This window comes from Ranitomeya imitator, chromosome 2 (assembly GCF_032444005.1).
Source record: "Ranitomeya imitator isolate aRanImi1 chromosome 2, aRanImi1.pri, whole genome shotgun sequence".
In the NCBI taxonomy this organism is placed as follows: domain Eukaryota; kingdom Metazoa; phylum Chordata; class Amphibia; order Anura; family Dendrobatidae; genus Ranitomeya; species Ranitomeya imitator.
In genome coordinates, this window is record NC_091283.1 from 521608533 (window position 1) to 521628376 (window position 19844).

At 44.6% G+C, this 19844-nt stretch overlaps 1 protein-coding gene across 2 annotated transcripts in view; it reads left to right on the forward strand.

Annotated features, from left to right (window-relative positions):
* Nucleotides 1-17238: 17238 nt before the first annotated feature.
* The window catches only part of ODAD4 (outer dynein arm docking complex subunit 4), a 58018-nt gene continuing 55412 nt past the window's right edge, over nucleotides 17239-19844 (forward strand). For both annotated transcript variants that reach the window (XM_069751786.1, XM_069751785.1), the window contains exon 1: nucleotides 17239-17441. In XM_069751786.1, the coding sequence (XP_069607887.1) occupies nucleotides 17319-17441 (123 nt within the window). In that variant the 5' untranslated portion in view covers nucleotides 17239-17318. The remainder of the gene's footprint in view (nucleotides 17442-19844) is intronic.

Below are 19844 nucleotides of genomic sequence, written 5' to 3' on the forward strand. Positions count from 1 at the left end.
GGTCCTGGATCTTCAATTTCAAATAAAGCCAAATTTGTCACATTGTGCCCTTTCTGTCCAAGCCCTGCCATTTGTCCAAACAGAACTTTTTTACTACATATGGGATATTGCTGCACTCATAATAAAGTGGGTAACGAATTGTGGGGTCCACTTTTTGATGTTATTTCTGAAAAATCGAGACATTCAGGTCTAAAACAAGATTCTCGTGGAAAAAAATGAATTTTTTCAATATGACAACCTAATGTTATCAAACTCTGTGTCATACATGTGGGTTCAAATTGCTCAATATACCCCTGATTAAAATCTTTGAGGGGTGTAGTTTCCAAAACGGGGTCAGTTGTGGGGGGTTTCTGCTATTAGGCACATCTACAAACCCAAAATGACGTCCGCTCTCACAATTAAGAGATTAAAAAGTCAAACGGCGCGCCTTCCCTTCCAAGCTCCGCAGTGCGCCCAAACAGAGGTTTACCCCCACATACGGGGTATCGACATACTCAGGACAAATTGCACAACAACTTTTGGGGTCTATTTTGTCTTGCTACCCTTGGGAAAATAAAAAATTGGGGGTGAAAAGATCATTTTAGTGAAAAAAAAATGATTTTTAATTTTTTCGGCTCTACGTTATAAACTTGTGTGAAGCACTTGGGGGTTCAAAGTGTTGACCACACACCTAGATAAGTTCCTTAGGGGGTCTAGTTTCCAAAATGGTGTCACTTGTGGGGGGTTTCCACTGTTTAGGCACATCAGGGACTCTCCAAACGCGACATGGTGTCCGATCTCAATTCCAGAGAATTCTATGTTGAAAAAGTCAAATGGCGCTCCTTCCCTTCTGAGCTCTACTGTGCACCCAAACAGGTTTACCCCCACATACGGGGTATCGACATACTCAGGACAAATTGCACAACAACTTTTGGGGTCTATTTTGTCTTGCTACCCTTGGGAAAATAAAAAATTGGGGGTGAAAAGATCATTTTTGTGAAAAAAAAATGATTTTTAATTTTTTCGGCTCTACGTTATAAACTTGTGTGAAGCACTTGGGGGTTCAAAGTGTTGACCACACACCTAGATAAGTTCCTTAGGGGGTCTAGTTTCCAAAATGGTGTCACTTGTGGGGGGTTTCCACTGTTTAGGCACATCAGGGGCTCTCCAAACGCGACATGGTGTCCGATCTCAATTCCAGAGAATTCTATGTTGAAAAAGTCAAATGGCGCTCCTTCCCTTCTGAGCTCTACTGTGCACCCAAACAGAGGTTTACCCCCACATACGGGGTATCGACATACTCAGGACAAATTGCACAACAACTTTTGGGATCTATTTTGTCTTGCTACCCTTGGGAAAATAAAAAATTGGGGGTGAAAAGATCATTTTTGTGAAAAAAAAAAGATTTTTAATTTTTTCGGCTCTATGTTATAAACTTGTGTGAAGCACTTGGGGGTTCAAAGTGTTGACCACACACCTAGATAAGTTCCTTAGGGGGTCTAGTTTCCCAAATGGTGTCACTTGTGGGGGGTTTCCACTGTTTAGGCACATCAGGGGCTCTCCAAACGCGACATGGTGTCCGATCTCAATTCCAGGGAATTCTATGTTGAAAAAGCCAAATGGCGCTCCTTCCCTCCTGAGCTCTACTGTGCACCCAAATAGTGGTCCCTCCCCACATACGGGGTATCGGCATTCTCCGGACAAATTGCACAACAAATGATGTGGTTCATTTTCTTTTTTTACACATGTGAAAATAAAAAAAATTGATTCTGAAGTAAAATATTTGTGAAAAAAAGTAAAATGTTCATTTTTTCCTTCCACATTGCTTCAGTTCCTGTGCAGCAACTGAAGGGTTAATAAACTTCTTGAATGTGGTTTTGCGCACCTTGAGAGGTGCAGTTTTTAGAATGGTGTCAATTTTGGGCATTTTCTGCTACATAGACCCCTCAAACTGACTTCAAATGTGAGGTGGTCCCTAAAAAAAATGGTTTTGTAAATTTTGCTGTAAAAATAAGAAATTGCTGGTCAAATTTTAACCCTTATAACTCCCTAATAATTTTTTTTTCCAAAATTGTGCTGATGTAAAGTAGACATATGGGAAATGTTATTTATTGACCATTTTGTGTGACATATCTCTCTGATGTAAGGGCATAAAAATTCAAAGTTTGAAAATTGCAAAATTTTCAAAATTTTCGCCACATTTCCGTTTTTTTAATAAATAAACGCAAGTAATATCGAAGAAATGTTACCACTAACATGAAGTGCAATATGTCACGAAAAAACAGTCTCAGAATCAGCGGGATCCGTTGAAGCGTTCCAGAGTTATAACCTCATAAAGTGACAGTGGTCAGAATTGTAAAAATTGGCCTGGTCATTAAGTACCAAATTGGCTCTGTCACTAAGGGGTTAACTTACACATGACGTTCTTTCTGATTTAGGTCGTTCACTTTTCCCGTCTTTTCCATCTAGCCCAGACCTCCATTATTACTTCTCCAGCCACAGCTTGTCTGCACAGATTACAACAAAAACAGATTTTGAGCGACGTCGCCATCTATGTCCAACCTACAAAAACTCCCCATTCTGCGTGCACTTGCGGTGTGGAACACTGACCCTAAAAAACTGTGCCATTTTTGAGATTACTCCCTTCCCAAAAAAATGAAAGTGTCCCATAGAAAGTATTAATGTCCCTACTGTGCAAAGGTCTGTATTCTATATAATATTCCAAGTGCCCCCTTCCAGCAACAAATACCCTTGAGTGTCCACTTAAAGTTAATAATGCCCACCCCCAACAAAAATAAATAAATAATGGAACCTGAGTGTCCCTATCAAAGCTAATAATGTCCCCTTTTCTAACAAATAATATCCTGAGTACCCACATAGCTCTGTATATACAGAATTATGTTCCTACAGCCATCAATACACAATATGATGGTCCTCAAAGCCTTTTATAATACATTGAGGACCCCAGAGCTCCCTATATATAGTAAAATGGCTACATACCCCCTATATACAGTACAATATGATGTCCCCACTGCCTCCTATATATAGTATGAAGGTTCTCACTGTCCTATATGTATTATACAGTGGGGAAAAAAAGTATTTAGTCAGCCACCAATTGTGCAAGTTCTCCCACTTAATAAGATGAGAGAGGCCTGTAATTGACATCATAGGTAGACCACAATTATGAGAGTCAAAATTGAGAAAACAAATCCAGAAAATCACCTTTTCTGATTTGGCAAGATTTATTTTTCCAAATTATGGTGGAAAAGAAGTATTTGGTCACCTAAAAACATGCAAGATGACCTGTAACTTCTTCTTTAAGAGGCTCCTCTGTCCTCCACTCATTACCTGTAGTAACGGCACCTGATTGAACTTGTTATCAGTATAAAAGACACCTGTCCACAACCTCAAACTGCCACACTCCAAACTCCACTGTGGTGAAGACTAATGATGAGCGAGTATACTCGTTGCTCTGATTTTCCAGAGCACGCTCGGGTGGTCTCCGAGTATTTGTGACTGCTCGGAGATTTAGTTTTCCTTGCCACAGCTAGATGATTTGCGGCTAATAGACAGCTTGATTACATGTGGGGAATCCCTAGCAACCAGGCAACCCCCACATGTACTCAGGCTGGCTAGCAACCATAAATCATGCAGCCGAGTCAATAAAAACTAAATCTCCGAGCTGTCACAAATACTCGGAGACCACCCGAGCGTGCTTGGGAAAACCCGAGCAATGAGTATACTCGCTCATCACTAGTGAAGACCAAAGAGCTGTTGAAGGACACCAGAAACAAAATTGTAGCCCTGCACCAGGCTGGGAAGACTGAATCTGCAATAGGCAAGCAGCTTTGTGGGATGAAATCAACTGTGGGAGCAATAATATGAAAATGGAAGACATACAAGACCACTGATAATCTCCCTCGATCTGGGGCTCCACGCAAGATCTCAACCCTTGGGGTCAAAATGATCACAAGAACGGTGAGCAAAATTCCCAGAACTAAACGGGGGGGACCTAGTGAATGACCTGCATAGAGCTGGGATCACCATAACAAAGGCTACCATCAGTAACACACTACCCCGCCAGGGACTCAGATCCTGCAGTGCCAGACATCACCCCCTTTCTTAAGCCAGTACATGTCCAGGCCCATCTGAAGTTTGCTAGAGAGCATTTAGATTATTCAGAAGAGTATTGGGAGAATGTCATATGGTCTGATGAAACCAAAGTAGAACTGTTTGGTAGAAACAAACTGGTCGTGTTTGGAGGAGACAGAAGGCAGAGTTGCATCCACAGAACACCATACCTACTGTGAAGCATGGGGGTGGCAACATCATGCTTTGGGGCTGTTTCTCTGCAAAGGGACCAGGACGACTGATTTGTGTACATGAAAGAATGAATGGGGCCATGTACTGTAAGATTTTGAGTGCAAACCTGCTTCCATCAGCAAGGGCATTGAAGATGAAATGTGGATGGGTCTTTCAGCATGATAATGATCCCAAGCACACCGCCAGGGCAATGAAGGAGTGGCTTCGTAAGAAGCATATGAAGGTCCTGGAGTGGCCTAGCCAGTCTCTAGATCTCAGCCCCATAAAAAACCTTTGGAGGGAGTTGAAACTCTGTGTTGCCCAGCGACAGGCCCAAAACATCACTGTTCTAGATGAGATCTGCATGGAGGAATGGGCAACATACAACCAACAGTGGGTGCCAACTTTGTTAAGACTTACAGAAAACGTTTGACATCTGTCATTGCCACCAAGGATATATAACAAAATATTGAGATGAACTTTTGTTAATGACCAAATACTTATTTTCCACCAAAATTTGCAAAATAAATCTTGCCAAATCAGACAAGGTGATTTTCTGGATTTGTTTTCTCATTTTTACTCTCATAGTTGTGGGTCTACCCATGATGTCAATCACAGGCCTCTCACATATTTTTAAGTGGGGAACTTACCCAATTAGTGGTTGACTAAATATATATATATATATATATATATATATATATATATATATATATATATATATATATATATATATATATATATACAGTACAGACCAAAAGTTTGGACACACCTTCTCATTTAATGATTTTTCAGTATTTTCATGACTATGAGACTTGTACATTCAAACTGAAGGTATCAAAACTATGAATAAACACATATGGAATTATATACTTAACAATAAAGTGTGAAACAACTGAATTTATGTCTTATATTCTAGGTTCTTCAAAGTAGCCACCTTTTGCTTTGATGACTGCTTTGCACACCTCTCATCATTCACCCTTCTCCCCACAGCCCCTCATCATCAGCCTTCTCCCCACAGCCCCTCATCTCCCCACAGCCCTAATCATCCCTTCTCAGCACACACACCCTCATCACCCCCCATTCCCCACACAGCACCTCATCACAATCTTCCCTTTGTAGGCAGACTCAAGTAGCATCAACCCCTTTCTAAAATCCATCCTCAGAGTACTCACTCTCACACTGAGTCCTGCGTCCTCATTCCCCTTTGCAGCCCCTCAGTCCTCTCACAGGGCTCCATGGTGGAGCCCCTCATTTCCCACTTCCTTCTCCAGCAGCCTATAGGCAAACACAGCTTCCTGCTTTTGGATCTTCACTGGACTGGACTGAAGGAGGCCCCGCCCCTTCCAGTGACATCATTCCCTCTAGAAATCAACTCCAATCTAGACACAAACCCTGCTGTTGCCAGCCGCATCACAGTACTATACAGCACATCAGATAGGGCCGCACGCAGTTTGCTGTGTGCGACCATCAGGCGGCCGGCCCTGCACAGCTGCTGGGTGAGTGGCCCGGGGGGCATTTGCCTCCCTGCCATCCGGCCCAGGCCGCCCCTGCTGAATGCTGTGCATTGTGTCACTCGCATCCATAGACTTATATGGGTGCAAGTAAGCCGAGACTCAGCCAAGTCCTGGTGTCAATCGCAGCATGCTGCGATTGTTTTCGCATGCCAATTCGGCATGAAAAAATAAGCACATATGTGAGCTGCTCCATAGAGTAACAGTGGGCCGAGTGCTATGCGATGTTTTGTACGGTACTGTGACTCCGGCGGCCTTAGACACCAGTCAGAGGTCTCTCGCCTAACCAAATTAGATCTCACACTTTGCACCGAGGAGAGGAAACAACCTGAAACACATGTCTGCAAATTGAGATTCTGGTCTGGCTTTTACCCTGACTTGCCTAAGTCATGTGGCAAGGCTCATTAAAGGGTCAATATTAACTTTTAGGATTGCTACTTGCTACTGGCGCTAGAGTTCAGGTCCTTCCTCTTTGAAGAAGCAATTAGCATATTTAATTTCCCAGAGGAGCATGCATGGCTTATGAGACTCCTTACCCTGGCATGTCATGTCACTGTCCAGAAGGCGAAACGTTACCCTTCCTGAAATTGTGATGCATCTCTCCATGAGAAACACTTCGCTTGGTGGTTCTAATTATTTCTATATCTGGTTTTGTACTTGCTTACAGATAATGGAGAAAGATAAAGATTTTAATCAGACAGGGAAAACCAGGTCAACTGATGAGAAAATTAAAGGTGATGCTGCAAAAACAGATGAGACGCAGATCAGTCCTGGAATAGAAGAAAAGGAGAGTGCGCCCCAAGTACAACTAGGAAACAGAAAAGTGGACGACATGAGATTTATGATCAGCTGCACCAACTGGTACTGACTAAGGATTTTCTGTGCAGCAAGTAAGGAAGAATCTTCCAGCATTTATTGGTCAAACTCCCCTTTTTTCAGTATATATGTTCCTATTATTGCTTTCTGTTCTGTTTAGTTCTATGTGTGTCAATTGTCCACCCCGGCATCCTCTGCATTCATCTGTGAACACTTCTGTTTCATCAGTGGCATCATTTGAAGTTCATGGGCCCCAATGCAAAAGCTCCAAGAGGGCCCCCAATTATTGAAAAGTCTTTAATAGTAATGGTCTTTTCATATAGACCAAAGTGACATTTTGGGCCACTTAGGCTCCAGGGCCTGGGTGAGTTGCAATCCCTGTACCTACTATAGTTGTGCCCCTGTATTTCATCACTGGTGTGTAAAGTCATATATAAGCCTGGAAACCATTCCAAACTGGCTTGGCTTTGGGGCTTGCATTGCACAATGTTTTTATGCCAAGACAATCATTTCCAAACAAATTTTAGCTTTTCTCTATAATCCTATTTGGAATATCAAAGGTGAGAGACCTTCACATGACTCGCCAAGGATTACAGAGTCCTCTGGATCACTGGGTGTTGCAATGGCACTGGATCACGAGGCATCATAAGGACCCTGGACACACGAGACCAAGTCAGCTAGTGCACTATTGTAGAAATAATAGCATGTACTGTAATTGCTCATTAAAGGTGATAACCCCCTAATTAAAGCCTCATTTTTCAAACCTTTTCTATACTTTGTCCTGCTGTTGCCCATTTTTTCCCACATATCACTTCGTATGCATGCCCTGAGACCTCCTTGTCTCCAGATGTTCATGGTGCTCTGTATTGGTGTCTACACTGTCTGTGCAGGTAGTAGCCAAAACATGAGGCCAGAATGAGGCTCCCATAGTGTTACAATGAGGACTTGTGACCGTTACCTCTGACTTCCAGTCAGACTTGTGATCACAAGATGATGGCGCCGAAAGAGCTGAAGATGGCAGCTGGTGAGTATAATACTAGAGGCAGGGAACTTTGATTAGCAGCACCACTCCAATGCTGAATTAAAAGAAAAAAAAACACTGGAGTGGTGCTTTATAGGCTAATGACAACGTGATGCAGTCGACAGATTTTCTTGCCACTCCTTGTAAAGCTAAGCAGAACAGTTTATGGGCTCATAGGGCTGTAATTCATTATTACATATTCACCTTTTTGTTGTCTAGTTTAGTTTTTGCCCTGTTTGTTAATTTAGGCCTTATTCCTCTTTTTAATAAGTCTATTTTATGAAGATTTTTTTTTTTAAATAATATTCATTGTGGACAGGGTTTAGTGTTTTCGGTTGATTCATCAATTGTGTCTTTTTAAAAACGTTGTGTAATTTTTGTACAAATGTACTCCAGTCTGCCCCTGGAGTGTTATGTACATTTGAATTTTTATTTTACAAATTTTGTGGATTTTTAATAGAACATGGAAATTTATGCTGTAAAAATGCATGAAAGACAAAAATGAAGAGTAGCTTTGATTTTTGCGCAAAATCCATGAATCACATGCAACATTTTGATGAATTTGGTGCAAAAATCCTCACTGAATTTCACAAGACAAAAAAATTAAAGTGAATTAAAAAAAAAAAAAAATCACAGAAATAGCAAATAATGAATTGGGCATATAGTCTTTCAGCGCATTTACTGCTACGGCCATGTTAACTTCATTGCAAAGGCTGCACACACCATGTACCCCAGTAAAAGTTCTCAACTGACACACTCTCAGGCTGCCGTCACACTCGCAGTATTTGGTCAGTATTTTACCTCAGTATTTGTAAGCCAAAACCAGGAGTGGGTGATAAATGCAGAAGTGGTGCATATGTTTCTATTATACTTTTCCTCTATTTGTTCCACTCCTGGTTTTGACTTACAAATACTGATGTAAAATACTGACCAAATACTGCTTTTCCCTCTGTCAAAAATAAAAATCGAGTAGAGTATTAGACTATTCTGTTGAACAGTATGTTGTATCACCGGGGCCCTGTGGGTGATGTGTCCTATTATATCCCTACATAGTGGAATACACTGCATGCCTGTGAAGGATGCCTTCTGAGTGTGGTCCATTTTACACAGACTGCCAGGCTATGTGCCCACGTTGAAGATTCGTGTGCAGATTTTTCCGCACCGTTTTTTAAAAATCCACAGGTAAAACGGACTGCGTTTTACCTGCGGATTTACCACGGATTTCCTGTATTTTTTTGTGTGGATTTCACCTGCGTTTTTACACCTGCGGATTCCTATTGAGGAGCAGGTGTAAAACGCTGCGGAATCCGCACAAAGAATTGACATGCTGCGGAAAATACAACGCAGCGTTTCCGAGCTGTATTTTCCGCACCATGGGCACAGCGGATTTGGTTTTCCATAGGTTTACATGGTACTGTAAACCTGATGGAACACTGCTGCGAATCTGCAGCAGCCAATCCGCTGCGGATCCGCAGGCAAATCCGCACCGTGTGCACGTAGCCTCACATTGAAGAAGATGGCAAAACACTTTTTTTCTCCACGCACGATTAAAACTGATGACACTCGGATCTCACTCTGATCAAAATAACCTCGTTCGTGAGTAAAACAGACGTCTGCGGCCTAAGGATTTTCATTAACTTTTTTTTGAAGTTCTATGATCATTTTTCACTTTCTACTGTATTATGCTTTGTTCACACGCTGATTCTTTTTTTTATACCTTTCTTTTCTGCAGAAAATAAACTGCGTTTTAAAGTACTAGCAAAGGCTATGAGATTTCAGAAATCTTATGTACACGCCTTATTTTTTTTTCCTGACTGAATTTGAGAACTGCAGCATTTTTTATATCTGCTGCATGTCATTTCTCTTGGTGTTTTTAATCCATGGAAAGCAATGAGAGAGTGCAAAAAATGCAGCAACCAAGTTTTGGTGAATAATGCTAGGTCAACATGTAGAGCTTTTAGTGCATTTCTGACTTTGAATTTCTGCACCTATTATGTGAATTAATTTACTTGTGGTTTTTCTACCATGTGTTTTTATCGCTGCATTTTTCTGGTGTGTCATTCTTTAACCCCTTAATGACCGCCGATACGCCTTTTAACGGCGGCAGTAAGGCTGCGGTCACATTAGCAGTATTTGGTCAGTATTTTACATCAGTATTTGTAAGCCAAAACCAGGAGTGGGTGATAAATCCAGAAGTGGTGCATATGTTTCTGTTATACGTTTCCTCTATTTGTTCCACTCCTGGTTTTGGCTTACAAATACTGATGTAAAATACTGACCAAATACTGCTAGTGTGACGGCTGAGAAATAAGGGTATAGCGCCCCCCCAGCGTCGGAAAATCTCGGGGTCTTGGCTACCGGGGGTAGCTGAGACCCTGGAGAACATGATTCGGGTCGGTTTTTACCATCCCCAGTGTTGTGATGACCGTTATTCACAGAATAACGGCGATCGCAAAAAAAAAAAGTCAGTTTTCCCATTTATTTTTCTCTCCTCTGATATGATCTAGCATACCAGAGGAGAGAGAAATGGCTACCCCGAACACCCCCGGTACCTCCAGACCCTCCGGCTCCATCCCAAGGCCCTCCATGTCATCTTCGTGGAAGAAAATGGCGGGTGCATGCGCAAGGGCGCTTGCAGAGATCTGCCGGCTGGCAACAATAGATTTTTCCTATTGGTTCATTTTGATCCCTGTGATAGACCCTATCACAGTGATCAAAATAAAGGGGGTTTGATTCACTATTATTTTATCATCCCCTTAGTTAGGTGAAAATAATAAAATTAAAAAAATGTATTTTTTTCCATTGGGGTTAGAGCTAGGGTTAGGGTTGGGCGAGGGTTAGGGATGGGCTAGGGTTGGGTTAGAGCTAGGGTTAGGGCTAGGGTTGTGTTGGGATTAGGGTTGTGTTGGGATTAGGGTTGGGGTTAGGGTGGTGTTGGGGTTAGGGAGGTGGTTAGGGTTGGGATTATGTTTACGGTTGGGAGTAGTGTTAGGGTTGGGCGAGGGTTAGGGATGGGCTAGGGTTGGGTTAGAGCTAGGGTTAGGGCTAGGGTTGTGTTGGGATTAGGGTTGTGTTGGGATTAGGGTTGGGGTTAGGGTGGTGTTGGGGTTAGGGAGGTGGTTAGGGTTGGGATTAGTGTTAGGGGTGCTCCCTCCCTTCTGAGCCCTGCCATGCGCCCAAACAGTGGCTTTACCCCACATATGGGGTAGGTGTGTACTCAGGAGAAATTGCACAACAAATTTAGTGGTCCATTTTCTCCTATTACCCTTGTGAAATAAAAAAGTTTGGGTCTAAAGTAATTTTTTTGTGAAAAAGGTAAAATGTAAATTTTTTCCTTCCACATTGCTTTAGATCTCGTGACGCACGTGAAGGATTAATATACTTCTTGAGTGTGGTTTTGAGCACCTTGAGGGGTGCAGTTTTTAGAATGGTGTCATGTTTGGGTATTTTCTGTCATATTCCTCTCCCACACTAACTTCAAATGTGATGTGGTCCCTAAAAAATGGTTTTGTAAATTTTGTTGGAAAAATGAGAAATCACTGGTCAACTTTTAACCTTTTATAACGTCCTAACAAAAAAAATTGTTTCCAAAATTGTGAAGACATGTGGGAAATGTTATTTATGAACTATTTTGTGTGAGACGACTCTCTGCTTTAAGGGCACAAAAACTAAAAGTTTGAACATTGCAAAATTTTGCTAAATTTGAGTTTTTTTTCATAAATAAACGCAAGTCACATTGAATAAATTTTAACACTAACATGAAGTACAATATGTTACGAAAAAACAATCTCAGAATCAGTGGGATCCGTTGAAGCGTTCCAGAGTTATAACCTCATAAAGTGACAGTGGTCAGAATTGTAAAAATTGGCCTGGTCATTAACCCCTTTACCCCCAAGGGTGGTTTGCACGTCAATGACCGGGCCAATTTTTACAATTCTGACCACTGTCCCTTTATGAGGTTATAACTCTGGAACGCTTCAACGGATCCTGGTGATTCTGACATTGTTTTCTCATGACATATTGTACTTCATGATAGTGGTAAAATTTATTTAATATTACCTGCGTTTATTTGTGAAAAAAACGGAAATTTGGCGAAAATTTGGAAAATTTCGCAATTTTCCAACTTTGAATTTTTATGCAATTAAATCACAGAGATATGTCACACAAAATACTTAATAAGTAACATATCCCACATGTCTACTTTACATCAGCACAATTTTTGAACCCAAATTTTCTTTTTGTTAGGGAGTTATAAGGGTTAAAAGTTGACCAGCAATTTCTCATTTTTACAACACCATTTTTTTTTTTAGGGACCACATCTCATTTGAAGTCATTTTGAGGGGTCTATATGACAGAAAATACCCGTGTGACACCATTCTACAAACTGTACCCCTCAAGGTGCTCAAAACCACATTCAAGAAGTTTATTAACCCTTCAGGTGTTTCACAGGAATTTTTGGAATGTTTAAATAAAAATGAACATTTAACTTTTTTTCCCAAAAAATTTACTTCAGCTCCAATTTGTTTTATTTTACCAAGGGTAACAGGAGAAAATGGACCCCAAAAGTTGTTGTACAATTTGTCCTGAGTACGCTGATACCCCATATGTGGGAGTAAACCACTGTTTGGGCGCATGACAGAGCTCGGAAGCGAAGGAGGGCAATTTGACCTTTCAATGCAAAATTGACAGGAATTGAGATGGGACACCATATTGCGTTTGAAGAGCCCCTGATGTGCCTAAACAGTGGAAACCCCCACAAGTGACACCATTTTGGAAAGTAGACCCCCTAAGGAACTTATCTAGAGGTGTGGTGAGTACTTTGACCCACCAAGTGCTTCACAGAAGTTCATAATGCAGAACCGTAAAAATAAAAAATCATATTTTTTCACAAAAATCATCTTTTTGCTCCTAATTTTTTATTTTCCCAAGGGTAAGATAAGAAATTGGACCCCAAAAGTTGTTGTATAATTTGTCCTGAGTACGCTGATACCCCATATGTGGCGGTAAACCACTGTTTGGGCGCATGGGAGAGCTCGGAAGGGAAGGAGCGCCGTTTGAATTTTCAATGCAAAATTGACAGGAATTGAGATGGGACGCCATGTTGCGTTTGGAGAGCCACTGATGTGCCTAAACATTGAAACCCCCCACAAGTGACAACATTTTGGAAAGTAGACCCCCTAAGGAACTTATCTAGAGGTGTGGTGAGCACTTTGACCCACCAAGTGCTTCACAGAAGTTTATAATGCAGAACCGTAAAAATAAAAAATCATATTTTTTCACAAAAATTATATTTTTGCCCCCAATTTTTGATTTTCCCAAGGGTAAGAGAAGAAATTGGACCCCAAAAGTTGTTGTACAATTTGTCCTGAGTACGCTGATACCTGATATGTTGGGGTAAACCCTTGTTTGGGCACACGGGAGAGCTCGGAAGGGAAGGAGCACTGTTTTACGTTTTCAACGCAGAATTGGCTGGAATTGAGATCGGACGCCATGTCGCGTTTGGAGAGCCCCTGATGTGCCTAAACAGTGGAAATCCCCAATTATAACTTAAACCCTAATCCAAACACACCCCTAACTCTAATCCCAACAGTAACCCTAACCACACCCCTAACCCTGACACACCCCTAACCCTAATCCCAACCCTATTCCCAACCGTAAATGTAATCCAAACCCTAACTTTAGCCCCAACCCTAACCCTAACTTTAGCCCCAACCCTAACTGTAGCCTTAACCCTAGCCCTAACCCTAACCCTAGCCCTAACCCTAGCCCTAGCCTTATCCCTAGCCCTAACCCTAATGGGAAAATGGAAATAAAAGCATTTTTTTTAATTTTTCCCTAACTAAGGGGGTGATGAAGGGGGGTTTGATTTACTTTTATAGCGAGTTTTTTAGCAGATTTTTATGATTGGCAGCTGTCACACACTGAAAGACGCTTTTTATTGCAAAAAATATTTTTTGCGTTACCACATTTTGAGAGCTATAATTTTTCCATATTTGAGTCCACAGAGTCATGTGAGGTCTTGTTTTTTGCGGGACGAGTTGATGTTTTTATTGGTAACATTTTCGGGCATGTGACATTTTTTGATCGCTTTTTATTCCGATTTTTGTGAGGCAGAATGACCGAAAACCAGCTATTCATGAATTTCTTTTGGGGGAGGCGGTTATACCGTCCCGCGTTTGGTAAAATGGGTAAAGCAGTTTTATTCTTCGGCTCAGTACGATTACAGCGATACCTCATTTATATTATTTTTTTATGTTTTGGCGCTTTTATACGATAAAAACTATTTTATAGAAAAAATAATTATTTTGGCATCGCTTTATTCTGAGGACTATAACTTTTTTATTTTTTTGGTGATGATGCTGTATGGTGGCTCGTTTTTTGCGGGACAAGATGACGTTTTCAGCGGTACCATGGTTATTTATATCTGTCTTTTTGATCGCGTGTTATTCCACTTTTTGTTCGGCGGTATGATAATAAAGCGTTGTTTTTTGTCTCGTTTTTTTTTTTCTTACGGCGTTTACTGAAGGGGTTAACTAGTGGGCCAGTTTTATAGGTTGGGTTGTTACGGAAGCGGCGATACTAAATATGTGTACTTTTATTGTTTTTTTTTTATTATTTAGATAAAGAAATGTATTTATGGGAATAATATTTTTTTTTTTCATTATTTATGAATTTATTTATTTATTTATTTATTTTTTTAACATTTGGAAAAAATTTTTTTAACTTTTTTACTTTGTCCCAGGGGGGACATCACAGATCAGTGATCTGACAGTTTGCACAGCACTCTGTCAGATCACCGATCTGACTTAGAGCACTGCAGGCTTCACAGTGCCTGCTCTAAGCAGGCTCTGTGAAGCCACCTCCCTCCCTGCAGGACCCGGATGCCGCGGCCATCTTGGATCCAGGGCCTGCAGCGAGGAAGGAGGTAGGAGACCCTCGCAGCAACGCGATCACATCACGTTGCTGCGGGGGTCTCAGGGAAGCCCGCATGTTTGATCGCGTTGTGCCGGGGGTTAATGTGCCGGGGGCGGTCCGTGACCGCTCCTGGCACATTCTGCCGGATTTCAGCTGCGATAGGCAGCTGACACCCGGCTGCGATCGGCTGCGCTCCCCCCGTGAGCGCGGCCGATCGCTATGACGTACTATCCTGTCGAGGGTCAGGTAGGTCCAGGGCACCTCGACGGGATAGTACGTCTAAGGTCAGAGAGGGGTTAAGTACAAAATTGGCTCGGTCACTAAGGGCTTTGTTTTTATGCTTCCTGGTATTTGGCTTTGACAAAACGTTACGTTACATAGTAAGTGTTATTGATGTGTTTCCAAAGCAGAAATGCAATACAATCATATGTGGTGTTTTTACCTGCGGATTTTACTCCAGTGCAGGTCTATGGGGAAAATCTGCACAGAAAACTCAGCGTACCTGTAAAGAGAAATTGACATGTTGCGGATGTGAGCACGGCCAGTTTATGCAGAGTAACAAGAAGGCGGAGAGTGGGCAGGAGATTTCTATAAATCCCACCACTCTGCTGGCACTGTAAGATGCCACAGGCACACTCGGCGTCAAAAACACAGCAGAAGCGCACCATGTGAACGTAGCCTAACATTAACTTTATCAATCCTGTACTGTAGATTAATCACACATGTAATCAGCAACTAAAAGCTCCACAAAAATGCAACAAACTCAGATATGAGCGTATTTTTTCTGTGTTGCTTAGGCCTCTTTCACACTTCCGTCTTTCATTCCCCGTCATAATGCGTCGTTTTGTGAAAAAAATGTATCCTACGAATTTGCCCACAGGATGCGTTTTTTTCTCATAGACTTGTATTAGCGATGTATCGCGACGCATGGCCACACGTTTCGTCTGTCGTGCACTGGATCTGTCGGAATTTGGTGACACGTCGTCTGGAAAAAATGTACAATGAAACGTTTTTTGTCTGCGTCGGAAAAGCGTGCCACGACGGATTCTGCGGCATACGTCGTGGGCTAGAATGGAAGCATATGGACGCAGGATACGTCGTGGTACGTCAAATGATGGAATCCAGCGCTGGATTCCGTTTTTTTTTCACTGAGCATGCTCCAAATCAGTATTTAGTAGCCAATTGGCCAGACAGCCCCAAATCTATATAAACCTGCCATGTGGCTTCATTCCTCAATGTGCCAGCAACCTGCCTGATAGATAGATGCATAGATGGTCACAATATTTGCTAGAACTCCTTCAATTTCTGCCACTTGCTCTAAACCCTCTCAAAGATGGGGTGTTAAAACACTCAATATATAGCTTTCCATTATTTTCCAGTAGCCAATCACATTTGGGAGCCTCCCATTTAGAGGTATGGAAAACGGATCCGTCAAAAAAACGGATGAAACGGATGGAAAAAACATAACTGTCTAGCTGATCCGTCTAAAAACTGGATCCTTTTTACACTATTTTTGACGCATCTGTTGATACGTCGCGTGGACGCCTTAAATTGGCAAGTGGCTTCACCCGCCATTTTGTAACTTATCTCTTATGTAGAGGCCCAATGCCAGTGTGGCATTTGTACCCTCATTGTGACTCACACTTAAGGTACCGTTACACTAAACGATTTACCAAGGATCACGACCAGCGATACGACCTGGCCGTGATCATTGGTAAGTCGTTGTGTGGTCGCTGGAGAGCTGTCACACAGACAGCTCTCCAGCGACCAACGATGCCAAAGTCCCTGGGTAACCAGGGTAAACATCGGGTTAATAAGCGCAGGGCCGCGCTTAGTAACCCGATATTTACCCTGGTTACCATTGTAAATGTAAAAAAAACCAAAACACTACATACTCACATTCCGATGTCTGTCACGTCCCTCGCCGTCAGCTTCCCGCACTGACTGTGAGCGCCGGCCGTAAAGCACAGCACAGCAGTGACGTCACCGCTGTGCTTTACGGCCAGCCGGCGCTCACAGTCAGTGCAGGAAGCTGACGGCGAGGGACGTGACAGACACTGGAATGCATTTACAATGGTAACCAGGGTAAATATCGGGTTACTAAGCGCGACCCTGCACTTAGTAACCCGATGTTTACCCTGGTTACCAGTGAACACATCGCTGGGTCGGCGTCACACACGCCGATCCAGCGATGTCAGCGGGTGATGAGCGACGAAATAAAGTTCTGGCCTTCTAGCTCCGATCAGCGATGTCACAGCAGGATCCTGATCGCTGCTGCGTGTCAAACACAACGAGATCGCTAGCCAGGACGCTGCAACGTCACGGATTGCTATCATTCAAAAGTTGCTCAGGGTGAAGGTACCTTTATTGTAACTGTTCGGGTGACTATGAGACCCAGTGGCTTGCTATAAATGAGGCAAATCAATGTTTAGGGGTCACTGAGGGGGTAGCGCCTTATTCCAGTCACCCTACAGAACAGACTAGGAATTGGGGCTATGTGACGCCAGGCTGCTCAGGCACGCGCACGGATGGACCGCGCATGCGCACTGTACACGGTACATCAGCGCCTTCTAAAATGTGGTGTCTTCTCAGAATACAGGGAGTACTAACCCCGCCCCTCGTCACGAACAGCCAGTTTCCGATTGGCTATGAGTAATGCATTGCCCATGTGATACGCTTTTCCTTGTTGCTAGGTAACGTGTACGCTGCTAGCAACATGTACAAACAACAGCAGATTTCTGTGCACAGGTCCCGGTGGCGTCGGCGGCAGCAGCATGGCGGAGGAGGCGGATGGAGAGCTGGGACCACCGCGCAGCAACTTCACCACCTATATGGCGGAGGGGGAGCAGCTCTACCAGAAGGGGGAGTACGACAAAGCCAAAGAAAGCTTCAGTAATGTAAGAGGGGCATAGGGAAAAAAAGGAATTCTAGAGAGCTACATACATGGTAAATCCCATAATGTATGATGGCACAGAAGTGGAAGAACCTGGTAAACAGCAGCCTGTGCTCTGCAGATATTGTATGCCAGTGGGGGCCTGCACTCTGTGGATATCGCACAACATCAGCGGCGGCCTGCACTCTGTAATTGTCGCACATCAGCGGCGGCCTGCACTCTGTGGATATCGCACAACATCAGCGGCGGCCTGCACTCTGTAATTGTCGCACATCAGCGGCGGCCTGCACTCTGTAATTGTCGCACATCAGCGGCGGCCTGCACTCTGTAATTGTCGCACATCAGCGGCGGCCTGCACTCTGTAATTGTCGCACATCAGCGGCGGCCTGCACTCTGTAATTGTCGCACATCAGCGGCGGCCTGCACTCTGTAATTGTCGCACATCAGCGGCGGCCTGCACTCTGTAATTGTCGCACATCAGCGGCGGCCTGCACTCTGTAATTGTCGCACATCAGCGGCGGCCTGCACTCTGTAGTTGTCGCACATCAGCGGCGGCCTGCACTCTGTAATTGTCGCACATCAGCGGCGGCCTGAACTCTGTAATTGTCGCACATCAGCGGCGGCCTGCACTCTGTAATTGTCGCACATCAGCGGCGGCCTGCACTCTGTAATTGTCGCACATCAGCGGCGGCCTGCACTCTGTAATTGTCGCACAACATCAGCGGCGGCCTGCACTCTGTGGATGTCGCACATCAGCGGCGGCCTGCACTCTGTGGATGTCGCACATCAGCGGCGGCCTGCACTCTGTAATTGTCGCACATCAGCGGCGGCCTGCACTCTGTAATTGTCGCACATCAGCGGCGGCCTGCACTCTGTAATTGTCGCACATCAGCGGCGGCCTGCACTCTGTAATTGTCGCACATCAGCGGCGGCCTGCACTCTGTAATTGTCGCACATCAGCGGCGGCCTGCACTCTGTAATTGTCGCACATCAGCGGCGGCCTGCACTCTGTAATTGTCGCACATCAGCGGCGGCCTGCACTCTGTAATTGTCGCACATCAGCGGCGGCCTGCACTCTGTAGTTGTCGCACATCAGCGGCGGCCTGCACTCTGTAATTGTCGCACATCAGCGGCGGCCTGCACTCTGTAATTGTCGCACATCAGCGGCGGCCTGCACTCTGTAATTGTCGCACATCAGCGGCGGCCTGCACTCTGTAATTGTCGCACATCAGCGGCGGCCTGCACTCTGTAATTGTCGCACAACATCAGCGGCGGCCTGCACTCTGTGGATGTCGCACATCAGCGGCGGCCTGCACTCTGTGGATGTCGCACATCAGCGGCGGCCTGCACTCTGTAATTGTCGCACATCAGCGGCGGCCTGCACTCTGTGGATGTCGCACATCAGCGGCGGCCTGCACTCTGTGGATGTCGCACAACATCAGCGGCGGCCTGCACTCTGTAGTTGTCGCACATCAGCGGCGGCCTGCACTCTGTAATTGTCGCACATCAGCGGCGGCCTGCACTCTGTAATTGTCGCACATCAGCGGCGGCCTGCACTCTGTAATTGTCGCACAATATCAGCGGCGGCCTGCACTCTGTGGATGTCGCACATCAGCGGCGGCCTACACTCTGTGGATGTCGCACAACATCAGCGGCGGCCTGCACTCTGTAGTTGTCGCACATCAGCGGCGGCCTGCACTCTGTAATTGTCGCACATCAGCGGCGGCCTGCACTCTGTAATTGTCGCACATCAGCGGCGGCCTGCACTCTGTAATTGTCGCACATCAGCGGCGGCCTGCACTCTGTAATTGTCGCACAACATCAGCGGCGGCCTGCACTCTGTGGATGTCGCACATCAGCGGCGGCCTGCACTCTGTGGATGTCGCACATCAGCGGCGGCCTGCACTCTGTAATTGTCGCACATCAGCGGCGGCCTGCACTCTGTGGATGTCGCACATCAGCGGCGGCCTGCACTCTGTGGATGTCGCACAACATCAGCGGCGGCCTGCACTCTGTAGTTGTCGCACATCAGCGGCGGCCTGCACTCTGTAATTGTCGCACATCAGCGGCGGCCTGCACTCTGTAATTGTCGCACATCAGCGGCGGCCTGCACTCTGTAATTGTCGCACAACATCAGCGGCGGCCTGCACTCTGTGGATGTCGCACATCAGCGGCGGCCTGCACTCTGTGGATGTCGCACATCAGCGGCGGCCTGCACTCTGTGGATATCGCACAACATCAGCGGCGGCCTGCACTCTGTGGATGTCGCACAACATCAGCGGCGGCCTGCACTCTGTGGATATCGCACAACATCAGCGGCGGCCTGCACTCTGTAGTTGTCGCACATCAGCGGCGGCCTGCACTCTGTAATTGTCGCACATCAGCGGCGGCCTGCACTCTGTAATTG